Source organism: Eulemur rufifrons, chromosome 6, assembly GCF_041146395.1.
Source record: "Eulemur rufifrons isolate Redbay chromosome 6, OSU_ERuf_1, whole genome shotgun sequence".
Taxonomy (NCBI): domain Eukaryota; kingdom Metazoa; phylum Chordata; class Mammalia; order Primates; family Lemuridae; genus Eulemur; species Eulemur rufifrons.
The window spans coordinates 56962761-56985654 of NC_090988.1; the positions used below are offsets into that span (position 1 = coordinate 56962761).

A 22894-nucleotide genomic window follows, 5' to 3' on the forward strand; every position below is an offset into this window, starting at 1 on the left:
TGTGCCAATATTGTGATTATACTAATTCTCAGTAGTTCTTATACTTCATAGTTTCATTTTGTTTAATTTTTTTTACTATTATTTCAAAATATTACAGGGGTATAAACATTTTTGGTTACATAGCTCACTTTTGTAATGCTTGAGTCAGGACTATAAGTGTGCCCATCACCTATATAGTGTTCACTGTACCCATTAGGTAGGTTTTTTGCCCATTCCCTCTTCCCCACTCCCCCCTTGCTTGATTTTCACTGAGTTTTACTTCCCTCTATGCACATGTGTGCTCATCGGTTAGTTCTAATCTAATAGTAAGTATATGTGGTATTTGTTTTTACATTCTTTAGATACGTCACTTAGGATAGTGGTCTCCAGTTCCATCCAAATTGTTGCAAAAGGTGTTATTTTATCCTTTTTATGGCTGAGTAGTATTCCCTGGTATACGTATACTACTTTTATTAATCCACTCATGAATTGATGGGAACTTGGGTTGATTCCACATCTTTGCAATTGTGAACTGTGCTGTAATAAACATTCTCATGTAGGTGTCTTTTTGATAAGATGACTTCTTTTCCTTTGGGTAAATACCCAGTAGTGGGAGTGCTGGATTGAATGGTAGGTCTACTTTTAATTCTTTGAGGAATTTCCATACAGGTTGTACTAATTTGCAGTCCCACAGACAGTGTATAAGTGTTCCTTTCTGCATCCACATCAGCATTTATTGTTTTTGGGCTTTTTAATAAAAGCCATTCTAACAGGGGTAAGGTGATATCTCATTGTGGTTATAATATGCATTTCCCTAATAATTAGTGACACTGATCACTTTTTCATATGTTTATTGGCCACTTGTCTATCTTCTTTTGAAAAGCTTCTGTTCATGTCTTTTGCCCAATTTTTAATGGGGTTGTTTTTTCCTTGCTCATTTGCTTGAATTCTTTGTAGATTCTGGTTATTAGCACTTTATGGGATGTATAGATTGTGAATATTTTCTCCCATTCTGTAGGTTGTCTATTTGCTCTGTTGATTATTTCCCTAGATGTGCAGAAGCTTTATAATTTAATCAAGTCCCATTTATTTATTTTTGTTGCTGCTGTGACTTCCATTGGTGTCTTTTTCATAAATTCTTTTCCTAGGCCAATATCTAGAAGAATTTTTCTAACATTTTCTTCTAGAGTTTTTATGGTTTCATACCTTACATTTAAGTCCTTTATCCATCTTGAATTAATTTTTGTGTGTGGCGAGAGATGTGGATCCTGTTTCATTATTCTGTGTGGTCATCCAATTTCCCAGCATTATTCATTGAATAGGGCTTCTTTTCCCTAGTGTATATTGTTGTCCATTTTGTTTAACATTTATCTAACTAGCCAATTTTGTATTTGTCTTATTATATTGTGTAATCAATCCATTGGTACCTATGCATTTAAATATTTATTTTTTATTTATTTTTTTTTTTGAGACAAAGTCTCACTCTGTTGCCCGGGCTAGAGTGCTATGGCATCAGCCTCACTCACAGCAACTTCAAACTCCTGGGCTCAAGCAATCCTCCTGCCTCAGCCTCCCGAGTAGCTGGGACTACAAGCATGCACCACCATGCCCGGCTAATTTTTCTATATATATTTTTAGCTGTCCATATAATTTCTTTCTAATTTTAGTAGAGACAGGGTCTTGCTCTTGCTCAGGCTGGTCTCGAACTCCTGACCTCAAACAATCCACCCGCCTCGGCCTCCCAGAGTGCTAGAATTACAGGCGTGAGCCACCTTGCCTGGCCCTATGCATTTAAATAATTAGAAATTTCACTCATTACAATGATGTAAAACATATGAACAAAGCAATGCTTCATCACAACAATATAAGTTGGTCTTTGTACAGGATCTGAGTCACCTTGGAATATCACTTCAGGAACAGGTAGCATCTTACATATGTTTTTTTTATGATAAAGTTCCTAATCATAGAAGTCTTTTGAATTAGGCGTCTAAATACAGTTTTCCTTTGCAATAAAACCTTTTGTAGTATGTATCTCAGCAGTCCCTGAATCCTGTACATATATGTTATCCTCAGATTCCATAGTAATCATCCTGTTAGTATTACAAACATGCCACATTGCCATTGCACTAAAAAAATTCTTGGTGAAAAGATCAATTGCCTGATGAGTTATTAAATGTTGAGGTGGTATCCAAAGATAACAGGTATGCCAGGTTCCTTTCAGCAAGAAGATACTAGCTAGAAAAAGACACATAGAATTTGAGAAATAGAAAATAGAAAGAAGAATGAAGCAAATACAAACTGTCTACTGAGACAACGAAAGATGACTTTGGATTATTTACATAACAATTTTGTATGTAATTGATGAACATGAACAGAGATGTGAGTGTCATCAGGTGATATATACCATTAGTCCATCCCTGTTAAATAGACATAGAAAAAGATATGGCTCTTCCTTTTATAGTTCATACTCAGTGAAACTACAAACATATTGGCCCTTCGTCTAAGCCAAAAGAAACAGAAAAAAGGAAATCCCTCATCGTCTATTCTTTCCACAGTTCATCTGGAGATAAAACTCAGCCTTAGATGGTTGGGCAAAGGCATTATCAGTTGTCTTTATTGTTCATTTTCTCACAGGTTTATTGCTGGGACCCACAGCTTATGAAGTTCTTTTGCACAGGCATTTATTCACCTTGTCCCGTATTTCCTTCATCTTTATACCATAGATGATGGGGTTGAGCATTGAGGGTAGGAGAAGGTAGAGATTGGCAAGGAGAATATGGGCATGAGGTGGGATATTGTGACCAATGCGATGAGTGACAGAGGAAAAGAGTGCAGGCACATAAGTGACAAGGATGACAAAGAGGTGGGCTGAGCAGGTGTTGAGGGCCTTGCAGATGGCATCTTGAGAGTTGAGACGTACTACAGCCTGCAGGATGAAGGCATAAGAGAAGCCAATGAGCAGCAGATCAAGTCCCACCACAAGTAGGATCACAAAGAGGCCATAGATACGATTGGGTCTGGTGTGGCCACAGGCCATTTTCACCACAGCCATGTGATCACAGTAGGTGTGAGGAATGACTATGTGGCAGAAGGTCAGCCTTTGAAGTAGAAGAGGCATGGGCAGGATAAGAATCACACCTTTGGCTAGAGCCAACAGTCCCAGGCGTCCAACTAGGGAATGGCTCAGAATTGTGTTGTAACGTAATGGCTCACACACAGCCACAAAGCGATCAAAGGCCATTGCAACAAGTAGGGCTGATCGCACCACGGATGCTCCATGGATGAAAAATATCTGGGTGAAACAGGCATTGGCAGCTATGTCCTGATCATTGAACCAGAAGAGGCAGAGGAGCTTGGGCACCAGAGCCAGAGTGGATATGAGGTCAGCTGCCATCAGCAGAGCCAGGAGCAGGTACATTGGTGTGTGAAGTGTGGGCTCTGTGGCCACCAGGAAGAGGATAGTACCATTGCCAATGAAGATAGCCAAACACATGGAGGAGAAAGGAACAGATAGCCACAAGTGCTGTGACTCTAAGCCAGGTATGCCCATCAGAGTGAAGGTCATGAAGCTGGAATGGTTGAAGATTATCATGGTAGAAACTGTTGGTAGTTGTTTAGGCACCTGCCAATAAGACATGGGTAGTGGGTTGTTTTTACAGGTTTGGGTTCTAATGACTTGCTGAAAATGGGACCTAGAGAAAGATGGCAGAATGCCTTCTTGGATTCATAGAATCCACAATCTGGTTTCAATTCTATCTCTAATCATCTATATTGTTTTCACAATCATTTCTTTTTGGGGCTTTGGCTTCTTTTTGGTATAAGGGATATTGTAGTGGACCTTTACTCTCACCCTTCCCAGTTCAGCAATTCTATAATTCAATAAATTTTTCTAAAGTCGGAGTAAAAATAGGAGAAACTAGTTTGATCCTTGGAAGAACAGAAGAGCCTAATAGTAGAGCCATGACCTTCTCATTGAAAAGCCTCCAAAATATATAGAAAGAGAGAAACTATACTTCCTCACCCCTTGTTCCAGGAGTGCTGAGCTGTTAGAGGAAATCTTTGAGTTCCTTTGATTTTATTTTTGTCCCTCTGGCAGAGATCCACTTCTGGGTGGTGATTCCTTTCCTCCCCCTGGGACTTGATGAGTTTTTTTTTTTTTTGGACAAATATAAAAGATATAATGTCCATGTAAGGATGCTATAAGTTGGCTGTCTTCCACTATCTTCCAGGCAATGCATATTTGCACCTGCTGAACAGTCCTTGGAGGCTTTTGACCTGACTCATGCATCTATCTCTCTTCCAATACAGCTGGCCTTCCTGTGTAAATTTTATACCTTTAATTATGAGGTGTTTACTTCAAATTAGTCCATTGGGCTACCTAAGAGTACTCATTTATTTTCCAGTTCCTATTATGAATTAAGCAGAATTTCTCTCTCCTTCCAGGGATCTATGAACATTCTAGGTAGTATTATAATTAAATCAAGAACTCTTTTCCACTAATACTCACCTCTGTGGTACCTGCTGTCTTCCCTCTCCCACACGTTGTCTAGTCCATCTATTTTTTCTTTAGGTCATAGACATTCAATTTCAGCCCACAGCTTCTGTTAATAGTTCCACACGTTAGGGAACTAACTTAACATTGTGATGTAAAGTGGTCTTTAGAAATCTTCTGAGCTATTGTAGTCCTGAGGATGATTAATGGCTCTTACAGGAAGCAGGTGTTCATACATCTGCATAATGAGGAAAATCTCATTACACTTGGACTTCTAATAGAAAACCAATCTATAATAGAGTGTGTGGTATGGGGGAAAAGGACCAACAACACACAGAGAAAAATCTGTGCCTGAATAAACAGAATAACACTGTCATCAGCATTTTGAAGAATATCTTAGAGGGAATAAGCATCCTTGGAAAATAGTAATACAAGGTGCACTTAGAAGGATCTTTGCACTCATGCCTAAGGCAACACTGAGAACAATTAGTTCTGACAGAAGCAAGCAACATCCCAGATGGAGTTTGCTAAAGAGAATTTGTAGATCCTGTGCAACACAAGAAAACAAGCTTAAGATGAGACAGAGACATTTATCTACTCATATGGCTCAGATCTCCTTAGTTATATTAGAAGCCTACTGTAGAGAACACATATGACAATTTCATGACTTTTTGATATGACTTTGTGAATCATTAAATTTATTAGCACTGTCACAGGATATAATTTCCATCATGAAATGCAGGGGGATAACTGAATATTCGAGTTACTTCTTTAGAACCTAGTGACTCCAGAAATTCATTTCAGGTTATCTGTAGTACTATTAAAATAAATTTTGCACTTAAACAAACTGCACGACATACCAAGATCCTTGGGATTTTCCTTCATGTTGTAGAAATATAAATTGAAATTTGGCCGTACTAAGTATTTCCTGCATATTCTTTGACTTTTAAAAAATGTAGTCATATGTCATTCCAGTTGCACTCTAGAATCTGAGTTTACTCATTATTAATTATTATACTTGTTATTTTTATACACACCCCAGTTAAAGATCTCCTTTGCTTTTCTTATAGATAGCTGACCTTAACTGGTTAAAATGCTTGGAGTACAGCACTCCTTATAGATTACTCTCTTAGCCATACTTAAATCAGTTAAAATCTGGTACTCTTAAAATCAATGGACTTATTAAAATTGCTACAAAAGAGTACACAGAATTTAAGCTGCCACATTCTTCCACATCCTTAAAGCTGGTCTCCATTCATAGAGCATCTTGACTAGGTTTAGTGTAAACAACCAAAGAAGAAAATAATTGATGGGGCATTAGCTAGTTCTTTTATTGATTGTGAAGCTAACAAAACATAAAGACAGAATGGGAATGATATTATGGACAGATATATGGGAGGTACCCTATAGGTCATATTCTTCTGCTTGATCCTCACTCCTGCCTCATTTCTGGGTAAATTAAATATTTAAGCAGATAAACTGATTGCAATGCCAGTGCCCATCACCATCCCTGCATTCATACCCTTCCAATCTTTTATCTTTTCCTCCCACTAAATCTACCTTTATTTTTTTTATGGCATCAAGATCTCTGTTCTCTTGTCCTTCATGATCCTTGCCCCCATCTCAGTACACTAATTATTATAATGTATACAAAATGTCACACAGTTCTGGTAGGAGCCCCCCATTGATTTATAGCTTTTAAATCTCAATTGGGCTCTCACATGTCACTAATTATTTTTCGTGTACAATTTACTTCAAAAGCCATTACTTTTCAGAAGGCCAATAGATATCACCTCAATTTAATTTACCAATGCTCTCAGCTAAGATTTTCCATTTGTCACAAAGAAAATAAGCATAAATATAGCCATTCAGGTTTTGAAAAAATTGCCAGACATGGAATTGTTGCTAAGAAAGAAGGATAAAATATAATATCTCCTGTTAAGACTGCCCTTATTCCATAGCCTTGACACCAGCTCCTTATGCTTTTGGTCATCAACACTCATCCCCCAAACTACCCATCTCCCACCATCAACACACAACACTCCTGTACCCTTCACCACCACAATCTATCCGGGTAGCAGTATCACAGAAGAATATAATTTAGACCTGAACAAAACAATTTAGTTACATCTGAACACTCATCTCACCCTCAGATGCCTTCCCAATGAATCTCATCATATCTCACACCCTTGTTTACTGTTGCCATGTCAAGAAAACTTAGTCTTCCTAGTCAGGCTTTATAGCTAATATTTTTTTCACTGAATAGTTATGGAATCTCCTAATAATATTCAATTTCCTACCTATCTGTCACTTCCAAAATCCAAATTATGCTGTGCTCCTTAGAAATCATAGCTTGATGCCAAAAAATTACTTTTTTAAACAAAATTACTTTACCTTCTTTCTCTAACAGAAAATAGACTATGCTCTGGACATATCTCATTCTGTAGTCACATCAAATGGAAGTTGCTTTTATAAGCCTCACTGCTCACAGATCCTGAAGTGGGGTATGTATTTTATTTTCTTGCTCCCCAATATACTTTCCAGATCTTTGTTTCTTTTTCTATTTTAAAAACCCAGGCCTCTTTGAAACATGAGCTGTCAGATCACACCACTCTTTTTCCACTCTCCTTGAGTTAGCTATTATCCTCCCCCACCTTTCCTTATCAAGTCAGGTTTTGGGTACCTGTCTTAGATATCAAGTTAGCTTTTTGATGCCGTTCCTTCTGTCACTACTTGTGTCATAATTGTGGCCTATAATTATTTCATATCAGCAAACAAAAAGGAGCCTGGTCATTTATTTCTTGACCTCCTCACTTCCAATGGTCTTTTTCTTAACCCCATTTCAGTCACTCACAATATCAAAAATAATATACTAGAATAACTTCACTGCCTTTAAAATCTTTTTTTTTCTTAGGGATCTTACATTTAGCTCATGGTTTCTCCAGTTCACTTTTCCCAGTACCTTCCACTTCAACAATTTTTTGACTTCATAAGGATTTCTAATCCATCAATGCTACCACCTTTTCCTGTCTGTTACCATCATCCCTCCCCACCAGGTTAAAAAAAAATACGTTCCGTTGGTATAATCACTTCCTTGTGCTTACACTCTACTTCTTTGTTCTTCTCTCCCTTAATTGTAATAGCATAGTAAAGGTGTAATTCTTGTTAAACTCAACTCTGCGTGCTTTTCATCTACACCTGAGCAGCTGACCATGACTTCCAAGAAACACAGCAGTGATTGGTCACTGATTCTAGTTTAACCACAGTCCTCAGCAGAGTTGTCACACACTATACAATCAACATATTTTTATTCATAGCTTTATTCTGTGAGACATTTTACTGTCCTTCATCTCCTGACACTTCCACTTCCCACCTCAAAATCTTTCTTTCTTTTTTATAAGAAAATAGAAGAAACCAAAACAGAATTCTCTCATTTCTTCCAACAGCCGAAGTAGCACCCACTGCATTGGTACTGTGTTTTCCTATTACAATGCACGCCCTGCCACATTCTTATTTAAAGCTTACTAGTCTGCTTCTGAACTGAATCACACTTCCTTTTCCTCCTTCAAAAACTTATTCCTGCAGTTATGCCCCTCTCTCCTGCCTCATCAACATTCCCTCTTCTGGGGAGACTTCCCACCACTCATTTTCACCATCACCATTCAACCCAGGATGCCTTTAGTTTTCACTTGGACTACTGATCTGACTTCTTACTCATTTTCCCATTTTTCTTTTGCCTACATACTGCTTATTGCCCATACAGCAGCCATATTATCTTTAAAATGTTTAAAAATATAAACAGCATGATACCACAACCCTCAATGGCTTCTTACTACATGAGAAACAAAATGTACAATGATGTATAAGGCACTGGGTGTACTCTGATCGTGAATACTCATGACCCTCTTGACAGACAAGGTATTATCTGTCTTCAGCTTACCTCTTGAACTTCATCGTTTGCCATTCTCCTGCCTTGCTCACTTTACTTTTGGCCATTTTGCTCTTCTTTGAGCATGATAAGTTCATCCCTGCCTCAGGGTGCTTATTCTTACTGTTCCGGCCCCCCACAAACCTTTAAAAGACCCACTCCCTGTTATGTGGGTCTGTGAAATACCACTGCATCGTAAACTTCTATTTTAGTCCTGGCTGCATATTAGAAATACCTGAAGACTATAAAAATTACTGATGCGTAGCCTCCACCAATTGAATCACAATGTATAGAATTGGAGCCTAGAAACTTATGTTCTTTCAGAGCTCGTGGGCATATTTCCCTGTGCAGCCACACTGAGAATGAGCATCCCAAGAGCTGTGTCGGGAACTGTGCATGTGAAGGTGCACAAAACCAGGTTCTCCTCTTTTTCTTTGTCCTCTGCTTTTTGTCCCCTTTGCTCCTCATTCTTCTTCATTATTCTTTCTCCAGTAGATAAATTTGCAAATGAACAGATAGTGACATCATTCAATAAATGTTATGCCTAAAACGTAAAAGAGTTTTAAGGGATCATGAAGGGACTCTCCCTTGTATAGGGGACAAGGAAAATTTGCTATAGCCCAAAACAACGACAAGGTTAGTCAATGGAGAAGTGAGGGGAGAGCATTCTGGGTAGAGGAAACAATAAGTGAAAAGACACAATATCAGAAAATTTAGGTATATTGAGGGGATAGTAAGAAATTCACTGTGACTTTGCTGTCAAGTACATGGAGTCCCAGAGATAAGGTCAGAGGTGGACCCATGACTAACAGCTCCTTTTCCCTGGAATGATTTCCACATTCCTCTTTTCTTTTCTTGACAAACTTGTATTTAGCTCAATCTTATTTTCACTTATCCTCCGTTGTCTATATCATGGCTTTGCCTATATTTGTGCTCTATTGCCTAGCACTTATGCTAAATTTCTTTCCTTTAAGTGATTCCTCTCATTAACTATAGTGCTCATTAAGTACTCACTATGAGCCAGGATTTGTAAACTGCCTCTGCCTTGTCATCCCTGCTAATGTTTTTGCATTACTTTAAATCCCTGAATTCTTGAATTTTTTACTCCCTCAACCCCTTATATCCTCTGTAAATGTGCTCAACTTTCAGAAGAGAGGCAATACTTTTTGGCTGTCTGTGGTAGAGGTTGCTGAGCGGCTAGAGAATAAATAAATGCCATTAAAATACAATCAGTTGGGACTCCAGATAGAAGGAATTTAGGGAAAACAATCTGATTGAAAGAAGGAGAAGCAGGGGTAGTTGTTTTAATTATTTAAATCATAACTTACCTAAAAATGTTCTACTATATTCTTCCTATTGGCCTCTTTTCTTCTGATAATCAGGGTGTTGACATTTGGAAGTCACAACTTAAATCTGCCCATCTTGTGCTTCATAGAACAATTTCTCTTTTTTTGCTGAGATGGGAAGAAAAAGCCCGTGGGAAGGAGTTTCCTGCCCACCCGGGCTCTCCTCCTCTGTTTCTTTCCTGCGACACAACATATAAGCCTTCTTATTACACTCGGCCAAGGCTCTCCCACGATATAAGGGAGATTTTGAAGTCTATGATTTCATCTTCTGGCTAAGCTGGGCACAGCCATGACTCTCCAGAGGTCAAGGATGGAAGAAGTAGTTCATTAGGGTATCCCACTGGGCCTCTTATTCAAAGCAGAACATGACCTGAAAAGCAGTTCTCAGAGAACTATAATTTTGACTGTTCCCAGTTTTCATGTAATGATAAAATGATGGTGTTACGTGACTTCTCTCTCTTTGGTCTAAAGTTTGCTCAAGCAGAAAATCTTTGTCAACTCCATAATACTGGAATATCCTACAACATAATATATACAAATAAACAGAGTTGCTTTGCTCAAGGTTATACATACTTTCACCTTTACTACATATTGTTAAATTTCTCTTTAAAATATTTCTGTCATTTTACACTCACACAAAATATGAGATTCCTCACTTCCCCACATTCTTGCTAACAGTGGGTTTGGTTTATTTTTGCTAACCTGAAACATGTGAAATCGTATCTCACTATTGTTTACAGTTGTATTTTTTTTTCTGCTAACCTTAATTAATTAATCAAATTCAACTTCTTTTCATATACTTTTGACTACTCTTGTAATGAGTTGTTAGTCCTTTTATAAATTGATTTGGAGTTATTTTTATTTTATGTTTATGAATACCTTTTCACTTATACATGTTTCAGCAATTTTCTCCTAACCTATTTACTTTGAATGCTATTGTTTCATGTCATGCTAATATAAACTATGAAGAAGAGACATGTATCAATTGCTTTATTTGTGATTTATACATTTTAATCTTAATTTTTCTTCTTTGTCCAATGTCATTAAGATATATTCCTACAAAATAAAGATTTTTACATAATATAAATATAAACTTAAGAATTTATCTTTAATCCATTTAGAAATTATGTTGTTTCTGGGTCATGAAATCATCATATTTCATTATGTATTTAAATATATTAATAAGCAACTCCAACTGGTTACTACATTCTATCCTTTCTGATTATAATGCCATATATATCAAATAAATGTATGGATCTCTTTCTGGACTTTTAGTTCTTTTTCTCCAAGTTTTGTTTTAGTAACAATTTGAAACAAACTTCTATATCTTTTAATACTTTGTAAAGTCTGTCTGCCCACCCTGCTCTTATAGACTTGGATATGCTTAGACTTTTTTAAATATATATTTTGTTATTTGTCAAGTTCTATAGAATTTCTAATGAATTTTAATTGGAGTTCCATCTAATTTATACATTCATTTGAGAAGATTATACATATATCTTTATAATATTGAGTGTTTTATCCAGGTTTATGATGTAGCATTCTTTGTAATATATTGTTCTATGCGTAAAAATCTCTTACTCCATAATTTTTCAAAATTTTTGCCCATCTTTTTATGTTGATCTTGTACCTGTTGGTCTTGTTGATCTCTCTTTGTAGTCTAACAAATTCTGTGTAGATTATCTTATACTTTCTTTGCAAATAGTAATATCATTAATGCTTCCTATTTTTTTATTATTATTTTTCTTCTTACTTCATGGCTGTGACCTCCAGTACAATACTCAGTATAGAAGGGGTAAGGGTGATAGTGAACTTCTATGTATTCTTGCTTTAGAAGTATTTAGAAGTGCTTCTAAAGATTTATCATTTATTACACATTTCTAATTTATTTTATTTTATTTTTTTAGAGACAGGGTTTCACTTTGTCATCCAGGCTGGAGTGCAGTGGCATAATCATAGCTCATTGCAACCTTTTACTCCTGGGTTCAGTTGATCCTCCTGCCTCACTCTTCTGAATAGCCGAATAGCTGGGGCTAATATTGTGTGCCACCATACCTGGCTAATTTTTTTATTTTTTTAGAGGCAAGGTCTCTCTGTGTTTCCCAGGCTGGTCGCAAACTCCTGGCCACAAGTGATCCTTCCACCTCAGCCTCCCAAAGTGCTGACATTATAGGCATGAACTACCATTCTTGGTCCACATTTCTAATTTTTTGATTCACCAATATCTCATACTACTTGCTTCTTGTTATATTTCCTTGAAAAGTATATCATTGGTCTAAGATTTTATACTTAACTTTCATTAGGAAATTGTAGTAATATCACATAATGCTTTCATATTTGCTGTGTCTAATTTGTGTTGTTTTCCATTTCTAATGCTCCTTTTATTTGTCCTTTGTCTTCTCTAAAACATCCCAAATTTCTTGCAGAATACATTGATGGATACATTGAAATAAATTAAGAAAGCATAATAGTTTTTTTATTAGTCAGGTTGAATCAGAAAAAACAAAACCAAAACCAGTAGGATATACACACACACACACACACACACACATTCAAGGGATTATTTAATAGCTTATGTATTTAATAATTGCGGGGGCTGACTAGATGACTCTGAAGTACATAGAGTAGGAAATCAAGAAGTAAAGCTCACAAGCTGGCTGGAAACTCCCCAGGCATGGGATGAAGCTGGTTTCTACAGGTATAAGTCTCTTTTTTCCCAAGGAAAGCCTAAGCCCCATGTTATGGCCTTCTAACTCATTAAATCATGCCCACCCAAGATAATTCCCCTAACTTAAATTCAATTAATTAGTGTTCTAGTAGAACAGTGAAATCTCTTTGCAGCAGCACCTATATTAGTGTGTGAATAACTGGGAGTTGTGTGTATTCCCATACAATGACAGCTACTTCCCTTCCTTCTTCTTTCATGAGAGATTATCTCTAGAATCCCATTTATCTGGAAACATAACGGAAAGTGATTCTGACAAAAGGAATTTAGTCTACTCAAGTTGACACACCACAAAGGTATTATATGCTCCATGGAATGTGCCATCCAGGATTTTTTCCAAAACTTGCTGAGAGGCAGACTCGTTTTAAAGGATGAACAAAGGAATTTCAAAAGCTTATTTCACTTTTGTTTTATTTTTATTTTGCTTTTAATTAATAGGACTGGGGTGGATTGGAGGCACCTTTAGCTTTAGACAGATAAACATTTTCAGGGTAGTGTTCTGGGAAAGGAAAGTTGCTATATGCCTGTTCTGCTCTAGATTTTTAAGATGACTTCTTATAGATGTTTGCGGTAGTTACACTGCCCAACAGAACTCACCAGGAATGAAAACCAGATAGTACTTTAAGGATGAAAACACACTTTTTAAAAATATTTAATTTCTTAGAGTAGTGGTTCTTAAAGTGTGATTTGTTGACCAACAGCACCAGCATTACTTGGAAACTTGTCAGAAAGAAAACTTTTGGAGTCCTGCTCCCAACTTACTGAATCAGAAACTGCAGGGATGTGGACTATCAATCTGTGTTTTAACAAGAGGTACAAGTAATTTTGAAGTGCACCAAAATTTTTAAACCACTGGCTTAGAGAATCTCTTAGGAGCTAAAATCAAGAGCATGCAGCTGACCAGAATCCATGTGTGGGGACTGCTCACGGTAAAGAAAGACCCCTGTAGACATGGTGTGGCTGGAGGAAAACATGACCAGCGGAGCACTGGAAAGGTGCTGAGGAGATCAACCGCAGTAAGCTATAGAAAGAGACTATAATTTTACACTGACAATTCGTGGCAGTTTCCCTGCATAATGTGGGTTTTTAGATAATAGCTGGAGCTGTTTTTTTCTGAGAATAGGAGTTTAAGATACTTGTTCATGACCTGAAGAAGGCTTGGGATGTATGGGAAGTACGTTATATGAGTGGTAAGGCTATCCTAAATAAACTCTCTGAGCATGGGAGTATTGCTACCAACAGCAATTTAATCCTATAGAAAGTTAGGCTGTGTGTTTAATGCAAAGGAGATCTCTGACAACAGAGTTTACTCAGATAAGCACAAAGGACAGATTCTCTGCAAAGGACACAAGAAGATATGGACTTGGTAATATTTACTGTATGGCTTCTCTGGTTTTCTCAGTTCCTAAGATAATTACCTTTGTTTGTTAAAGGCAAAAAACTCCCTTTAACAAAGCCATATCTCCTAAATATTACAAATGGGTACAATTTCCTATTGTGTTCCATTACCACCTTGCTACATCATGAATAAGTAATATAAAAAAATGGCAAGGCATTTCACAAAGCTAGTCAGTCACACTGCAGCTGTGTGACAGTGGCCAGTATGGGGACATATCCAGTAAATTCTCTATAATACTAGAGTCGCAGGAAGGAGCAAGCATAGCAGAATGGGTCAGGGATAACCACAGAGAAGAATGGGAGGGAAAGCATGTCCTGGGATCCTTGGGGAATGCAGCAGCATTCAGATAGCCACAGTGCTTGTAGCCTCAGTGGCCCTCAAATGTTAAGTGCCCTTAGATAAATAGTGCCAGCACTGAGATGTGGGGAATTAAAACCAAAACAAAACAAAATTAGAGAAAGAGTTCTAAGGAAGTAAACTACAAATATGTCTTCTCTGCCTCTTTAACAAAAGCCTGTAGCTTCGTCTCCCTATTTTCTTCTTGTCTACATTCAGAAGAGAAAAACGTGGATGCCCAATTTCCAAGGGAACAAAGAAGCTCCCTAGTGCAACCCACCAAACTCCCAGGGGGACCGTGAGGCCGATTTCAGGCAGTGCAGAGAGGGGCAGAGACTAGCAATGCTCTTGCAATCCGAGGATGCTGTGCCTTCAGCGCCTACAACGCTGTGCCTTCTCATTTCTGCTCTCCTGGAATCATGTGAGTTTGGGCTAGGACGAGACTCTGAAAAAAGTATTTCTTGGTCTTCACGAGAAGTCTAAATGTGCAACTGGCTGTGGGAAGTTTGCTTCAAACAAGCAGGGAGATTGAGATTTAAAGGCCAGGAAAAAAGAAATTTTGCTTAATAACACCTCTGTGTAGTCAGCAGGTCTCCTAAGACAGGAGTTAAAACCTGGCATTAGGCTGAGGGGTTGGAGAGGGATCACAATAGGGGGGTTCCAGCAAAGGGAGAAGCAGGTGATATGTTAACCAGATTGAAGAAATGGGAGGTACTTACTATGCTATTTCTGAAATTGCCAATGATTCCCTTGAGTTTTTTCCCAAGTATTTCACAACAGGCAGATGTAGTCCAAGTTCAGCTGTGCTCTTGCACAGACAGGCTGACAGCCTTCAGTTTGTGGTGCAGTTTCAGGGCATAAAAAGCCTTTTCTATCCCCCAGTTCTTCGCCAAATTGAGATGTGAGAACTTTTATCTTGCTGAGGGCGTTGGCTTTAATGTCACAGGAGTTAGGTTAGTGACTGGGTTCAAGGGACAAGTTTAAACTGAGGTGTGAGTGAAAAGGGTCACAAAAGTTTATCCATATCACAAAATATCCTGTACCAGGAATGGTGTGAGACTACAGACCTGTAAGAGGGGCGGAAGAGTGATGGAAGTGAGTGACAGTGTAAGAATGCACAGCCCTACGAAGGATTGGTGGGTGCAAAGGTTGGGGTTCCTTAGAAAGAAAAGACTACAGGAATTTCAAGTAATGTTCAGCTACATCAGTCAAATTCAGAGCAAATCTAATCAAGTAATATGTGGCAATCTGTGCTCAGTCCAGCTTCTACAGGGCAAAAAGTCATAAAGCGTTATCAGAGACCTGAAGAGCAGGAAGAAACCTGAAAGAGGAATCATCGAGGTAAGCCTCCCAGCTCTGGGTGAGTGGATTTGTTGGAAGACTGAACGCTGCAGACAAATCTGGCATAAACTGCGTGGATGAGGTGGTATAGTGAGTGGGGCCCCTTTGCCTCCACACTCTGCCCCCAGGTCCGTTATCTGTGCTGGCTCAGTTGGGCGGAGAGCTGCATGAGTTCAGTGAGCAAATCTGGATCATAAAAACCATAGCTCAGTACCTCTAGTTTAACTAAGAGCAGCCAGGGAAGCTGTTTTCCAATCTCCTGATGATTGTTATATGACCCTAGAGGGCAAACAGAAAAACAAATTATAAAGGACATTTGTTTATCAACCAGTTGGCCCTATGGTGGAACAAATTACATTGAATGTAAACTAGTTATACATTATATTAATAGAAACATTTAAGGAAAGACTAGATTCTAGGTGTTTGAGAAAACTTCAGTGAGGATTCTACATAGGATATGAGATTATTTTCCCATTGTAATGAAGATGATGGTAATAATAAGTGAAATTTATTGGGCACCTTCTGTGCACTACAAACCATAGTAGGTACTTTTCTTTAAATTCTCACAATCTTGCAAAGTATCATTATTCCCATTTTACAGATCAGAAAACTGTGGGATTCTAAAGGAAAAATTACTTGTTCAAGCAACACTGCTTTGTATTTACCTCCTGCTAGAGGTAAATACAAAGATTTGTTCCCAGTTTTCTGGGTCCCAATGCCTACACTTTTTTTTTTTTTTTAACCACCTCACCTTGGTGCTTTAGAAACTCCAAAATACTCCGCCTTTGAAATATCCTGCCTCTTCAAAAAGTACATGAAGGCAAGCATGAGATCTGGCTTACATTTTTGCCTGAATATTAGGTGGAGGTCTAGAATGTGCAGATCACATCAGCTATGGTCACATATTTGGCCAAGTCCAAATATTCACTTTGTTATTTATTTTCTCCTTAGGGAAGATGAATCTCTAACTTGAATCGATTGGAACTTTAGATACTTGCTGGCTCTGTCCACCCAGGCATAAGCTCACAGAGCAGTGTGCACAAAATTTCTCATACACACTCCTGTTATAAGAGTTTATCTCTCTTTTCTCTGGAGGTCATGTGGTTTATTGGTTCTGAGATGTGAGCAGAATAGTACTTTCACCAACCTCCTCTTCTTCTATTAGTCCCTATATCTGTGAGAACAATAACAACAAAAAATGGTTACCAACATATCTGGCCTTTCTGGGTGTTGTTTATTCTCTTAAATCCACTTATATTATAAGAAAGAAACTTATGTGTGGTTCAAAAATGGAGAAGCCTCTTCTCTAAATTTATTTTTTCAGTGACTACATATGCATAGTAGCTGGTCTGTTAAGGAATCTAGCCATTTACCTCTCATCCAACATAACGTACACACTAAGAGTGAGAAAGAGTTGTGGCAAAGAGTTGATTTCCCTTTGGTAACTATATTCTAACTCTCTGAATTTCCTGGCCTTTTTTTTAGTGATCACAATATCTCCAGCTTCTAAAATAGGGCTAATTATACATGGTGTGAACATTAAATATTTGTGATTAAATCAATGGATACGACCTTCTGGGCAGTGAAGTTTTCATTCCCATTTTGGAAATCTCCAGCTAAAATGATTTCCCAGCTTTTATCCTAATGATTACTCCTCTGTTTCTTCCCCTTACCATAGCCCCAGATAATCTGCATAATTCCATTTAGCGTAAGCACTCCGTGCTGTGGATTGTGTCCCTTTAGGGGCTGGAGGTATGGGAAAGGTGGGATAAACGAGAGATTAGTATAATTTTTTTTCCACAAGAAGACATCACTGTCTAGATATCAGTCAAAGTAATCTTAACAAATCACATCTTACCATTGTGGAAGGGTGAGATTGAGAAGTATTTGACTATAGCCTTTTTTGAAATCACCAAGGACTGCAGATATAGAATGTAAAGAAAGGATCGACCCAATGGTAGACTAGAAAATGTTAGAATTTTCTATTTTGAAAATAGAATGAAGTCCAAAAAGGGTAAACTTCAACAAATTGGGGAAAGGCAGATGAAGCATCTTATAGAATTTCAGATGAAGGTTGAACAGGTACATGTGAAAATATGTGTCGGTTAGTGCATTATGGAAACTACTAGAGTATATTAAGGTAAAATATAATTACTAAGCACTGCATCCCAAATAAGAGCTTATTCTAACTTAAAGGTCAAGAAAAATAATGTCCAACTTTACCCAATGAACTATGTTTGTAGCTTATGTTCTAGACTGACAGTCACATATAATCTCATACTCCATAAAAGAATGTGTGTATATATATATATATATATATGTGTGTATGTATTCAGGGTATTCAGGTATATTCTTAAGAAGAATGAATAAGGTGCATCTCTTTCTTTGAGGACAATAAGCCTTAGCTAGGAGATAATTCCCATTTATTTAAATGCTATTTGAACCCTTTCTTACATTCCTTTATTTAATTTAACAAGCATTGTATGTCAGGTACTATTCAAACCTGTTTACAAATACTAACCCATGTGGTTCTTTTAACTCTAGGGGGATAGGTACTATTATTGTCATTTGATAGATGATGAAGCCTGCCAAACATTATATAGCTAGTATGTGTTACTCTAGTGTCATTCATATCCTTATTCCATGTTGTCTCTGCAGGTAATGTGATACTGGGTGGAGGTTTCTAATCAGAGAAGACATCGATGGAATCTCCTAATCACACAAACATGGACCCTTCTGTTTTCTTCCTCCTGGGTATCCCAGGTCTAGAAGAATTACACCTGTGGCTCTCACTCCCTGTGTGCTGCCTGGGCACAGCCACAATTGTAGGCAACATAACCATCCTGGTTGTTGTTGCCACCGAGCCATCCCTGCACAAGCCCGTGTACCTTTTCCTGTGCATGCTCTCAACCATCGACTTAGCCGCCTCCCTCTCCACAGTTCCCAAGCTACTGGGCATCCTCTGGTGTGGGGCTGGACATATATCTGCCTCTGCCTGCCTGGCTCAGATGTTCTTCATTCATGCCTTCTGCATGATGGAGTCCACTGTGCTGCTGGCCATGGCCTTTGATCGCTATGTGGCCATTTGCCACCCACTCCGCTATGCTACTATCCTCACTGACACCATCATTGCCCGCATCGGGGTGGTAGCTATGGTGCGAGGCTCCCTGCTTATGCTCCCATGTCCCTTCCTCATTGGGCGTTTGAGCTTTTGTCAAAGCCATGTGATCCCACATACATACTGTGAGCACATGGCTGTTGTGAAGTTGGCCTGTGGGGACACCAGGCCTAACCGTGTGTATGGGCTGACAGCCGCACTGCTGGTCATTGGGGTTGACTTGTTCTGCATTGGTCTCTCCTATGCTCTCATTGCACAAGCTGTCCTTCGTCTCTCATCCCATGAAGCTCGTTCCAAGGCCCTAGGGACCTGTGGTTCCCACGTCTGTGTCATCCTCATCTCTTATACACCAGCCCTCTTCTCCTTTTTTACACATCGCTTTGGCCACCAGGTTCCGCTCCATATTCACATTCTTTTGGCTAATGTCTATCTGCTCTTCCCACCTGCTCTTAACCCTGTGGTATATGGAGTTAAGACCAAGGAGATTCGTGAAAGAGTTGTCAGAGTGTTTCAAAGGGGACAGGGAATTGGAATCAAAGCATCTGAGTGACCCTGGAGTATAGAAGGGACTTAATCCAAAATAAAAGTAACTTTTCAAGATTAAGAAATCTTCAGTATTCAAGACCGGAAAGAGGTTGTAATAGGTTATAATGTCCTCTGAAAAAACATTTCCAAGAATAATAAATCACAGAATAGGGCAAGGAGATTCAGCATTCTTCCTTTCCCTTCAGGAAAATGTAAACATAGGAAGATTCTGGCAACCTAGGTGGGACCCAGACATTGAAAACAACCAACCATGCCCTGGGGAGTTTCTACCCTGCTGCAGTTTAGAAGATCCTCTGCATAGCCATAGGTCTCTCTTCACTCCCTGGCCCTCTCCCAATACTCCACGCATGGATTTCTAATTTTATACTTTAAGCTATAGCTTGCTATCTTACCATCTGCAAGAGTCAGAAGATAGGACAATAAAGCCGCAGTTAAAAAAATTAGAGCTGCAAGGGATTTGTGCTTTTGCATAAATTCTATATTTCCCCATCAGAACTTCAAATCAAGAAGAGGGAAAAAATCTGTCTAATACCCACATTATTACCTAGTGGCAAAACAAGGGCTTGAAACCTAGAATCCTTTAGTATAAAACAATAGGACTTCTAAGGATGAGGGTACAGGAGAGGTCAGGAATAACTCTTCATTTCTAAACTTGGGCTCTCTATCCCATAGATATACTCCTATCTCCAGCCTTTAGGGAGCCAAGCTAAGTCTGAATGACCTTGGATATTACCTTCTGACAAGCAATTTTCAAATAGTCTCATATATTTATACAAGTGGGAAGAGCTTCCAGAGGTCATTAACTCTTATTTCCTGGACCTATATGGGATGGTGACCGAACCAAACCAATCAGAATGGGAAATCTTTGCTATCTATCTATTTATCTATTTATTTATTTATATATCTGTTTATAATGAAAAGAAGGTCAAATTTGATTCTAGTTAAACTCATGTGGTGGAAAGTTCCTAATTGTATCCATAAAACCGGAATTGGAAACCAGATTCTACACATACTGAGCCTTCCATTTTTCAAGAAAAATAGTTTCAGACAATTGGTCTAGTATATTTCACTAACAAATTAGCACTTTTAATTTTGAAGTTATTGATGGTGCAAATTTTCTGCTTGTTGTTCTCTCAGTATGCTATCCTACCCTGTTACGTGGAGGGGACATAAAACTCTCTCATGGACATTCAACAGACCTTCACATTTTTGGAAAGTTTTAGTCCTAAAGGTAGAAAATCAAGGTTCAGCTTTTGAAACCTCCCAGTCTCAGGAATATTAATGTTTTGGTTATTATACTTCAGACATGTAGGGATAAGCAGTTTACAAATAAACAAATTTAATGAAGTATGCTGAATACTATTTTTCAAAGGAAAAACAATCATTACCCTATTCTATAGGAAGATCACCAATACATGGACAGGCACTGATATTAGTTTTTCATTCAAATCCTCAAAGTGAGATATTCTTAACAGATTTTTAAGAATTATATGCAATTTTAAACACTATAGTTTATCAACTGAATTGCTTTCTTTATTCTCCAACTTGACCATCTTACTAGCATGAAAACCTACAACCTAACTCTGGACCAATCCTATAATGTGTCATACATTCCTATACTCAGAGAGTGGAAAACTTCTGAAGAAAGTATACAGCTATGCATTTTGTAAGCACTACTTTGTTCATAATTTCTCATTTTGACTGCAATCTCAGTGCTAGATGTCTATGCTTTATCTGCTGCCTGGCTTGCAATAGTAGGTTTTTGTTAAGGTCAACCCCCTTTATACACCTCCTGACCCTCATGCTTGGAACACTACATTAATTTTGATTTCATAAATAAAAGTGAAATAATTAGCAGTAAATTTTCTCAAATTCTAATCCTCATATAAACTTTTGACATAGCCATTATTTCTTCTTTTCTTGCTATATAGATTTTTTTTATTACTGATACCTTTTTCTGCTTAAGAAAACAAATTATCCTTGTTTGCAGATGATATGATCTTATCTCTAGAGAAACCTAAAGACTCCACAAAAAAGCTATTAGAATTGATAAACAAATTCAGTAAGGTTGAAGGATACACAATCAAGATAAAAAAATCAGTAGCATTTCTATACATCAACAGTATACAATCTGAAAAGGAAACCAAGAAAGTAATTTCATTTATTATCGTAGGTACAAATCAAATAAAATACTTAGGAATAGACTTGACAAAAGAAGTGAAAGATCTCTACAATGAAACTATGAAACACTGATGAGAGAAACTGAAGAGCACACACACACACACACACACACACACAAATAGAAAGATATTCCATGCTCATGGATTGGAAGAATCAATATTGTGAAAATGTCCACACCACCCAAAGCAATCTACAGATTCAATGCAGTCCCCATCAAAATACCAATGACATTCTTCAAAGAAATAGAAAAAATAATCCTAAAGTTTATATGAAACCAAAAAAAAGCCAGAATAGCCAAAGCCATACTGAGCAAAAAAGAATGAAGCTGAAGGAATCACATTACCTGATTTCAAATTATATTACAAAGCTATAGTAACCCAAACAGCATGATTCTGGCATAAAAACAGACACATAGATCAATGAAATAGTATAGAGAACCCAGAAATAAATCCACATATCTATAGTGAACTTATCTTCGACAAAGTTGTCAAGAATATACAGTGGAGGCCGGGCGTGGTGGCTCACGCCTGTAATCCTAGCACTCTGGGAGGCCGAGGTGGGCGGATCGTTTGAGCTCAGGAGTTCGAGACCAGCCTGAGCAAGAGCGAGACCCCATCTCTACTAAAAAAATAGAAAGAAATTATATGGACAGCTAAAAATATATATAGAAAAAATTAGCCGGGCATGGTGGTGCATGCCTGTAGTCCCAGCTACTCGGGAGGCTGAGATAGGAGGATTGCTTGAGCTCAGGAGTTTGAGGTTGCTGTGAGCTAGGCTGACGCCACGGCACTCACTCTAGCCTGGGCAACAGAGTGAGACTCTGTCTCAAAAAAAAAAAAAAAAAGAAAAAAGAATATACAGTGGAAAAGGACAGTCTCTTCAACAAATGGTGCTAGGAAACTGGATGTCCATATGCAGGAGAATGAAACTAGACCTTTATCTCTTGTCCTATACAAAAATTAAATAAAAATGGATTAAAGACTTAAATCTAAGACCTAAAACTAAGAAACTACTAAAAGAAAACTTTGGGGAAATACTTCAGGACATTAATCTGGGGAAGGACATCTTGAGTAATACTCCCAAAGCACAGGCAACCAAAGCAAAATTAGACAAATGGGATCACATCAAGCTGAAAAGCTTCTGCATAGCAAAGGAAACAGTCAACAATCAACAAAGAGACAACCCACAGAATGGGAGAAAATATTTGCAAATCACCCATCTGATCAACAACTAGAATATATAAGGTGCTCCAATAACTGAATAGGAAAAAAGATCAAATAATCTGATTTAAAAATAATCAAAGGATCTGAATAGATATTTCTCAAAAGAAGACATACTAATATAAATGGCCAACAGGTAGATGAAAAAATGTTCAACATCATTAGTCATCAGGGAAAGGCAAATCAAAACTACAATGAGGCCGGGCGCGGTGGCTCACGCCTGTAATCCTAGCACTCTGGGAGGCCGAGGTGGGCGGATCGTTTGAGCTCAGGAGTTCGAGAC

At 38.1% G+C, this 22894-nt stretch overlaps 2 protein-coding genes across 2 annotated transcripts; one reads left to right on the top strand and one right to left on the bottom strand.

Moving 5' to 3' along the window:
- Window positions 1-2635: 2635 nt before the first annotated feature.
- LOC138384868 (olfactory receptor 52P1-like) lies at window positions 2636-3571 on the bottom strand. The gene has a single exon (XM_069470529.1). The coding sequence runs from the start codon at window positions 3569-3571 to the stop codon at window positions 2636-2638; it is 936 nt and encodes a 311-aa protein (XP_069326630.1).
- Window positions 3572-18248: 14677 nt separating this feature from the next.
- LOC138384144 (olfactory receptor 52P1) lies at window positions 18249-19214 on the top strand. The gene has a single exon (XM_069469419.1). The coding sequence runs from the start codon at window positions 18249-18251 to the stop codon at window positions 19212-19214; it is 966 nt and encodes a 321-aa protein (XP_069325520.1).
- The last annotated feature ends 3680 nt before the right edge of the window (window positions 19215-22894 follow it).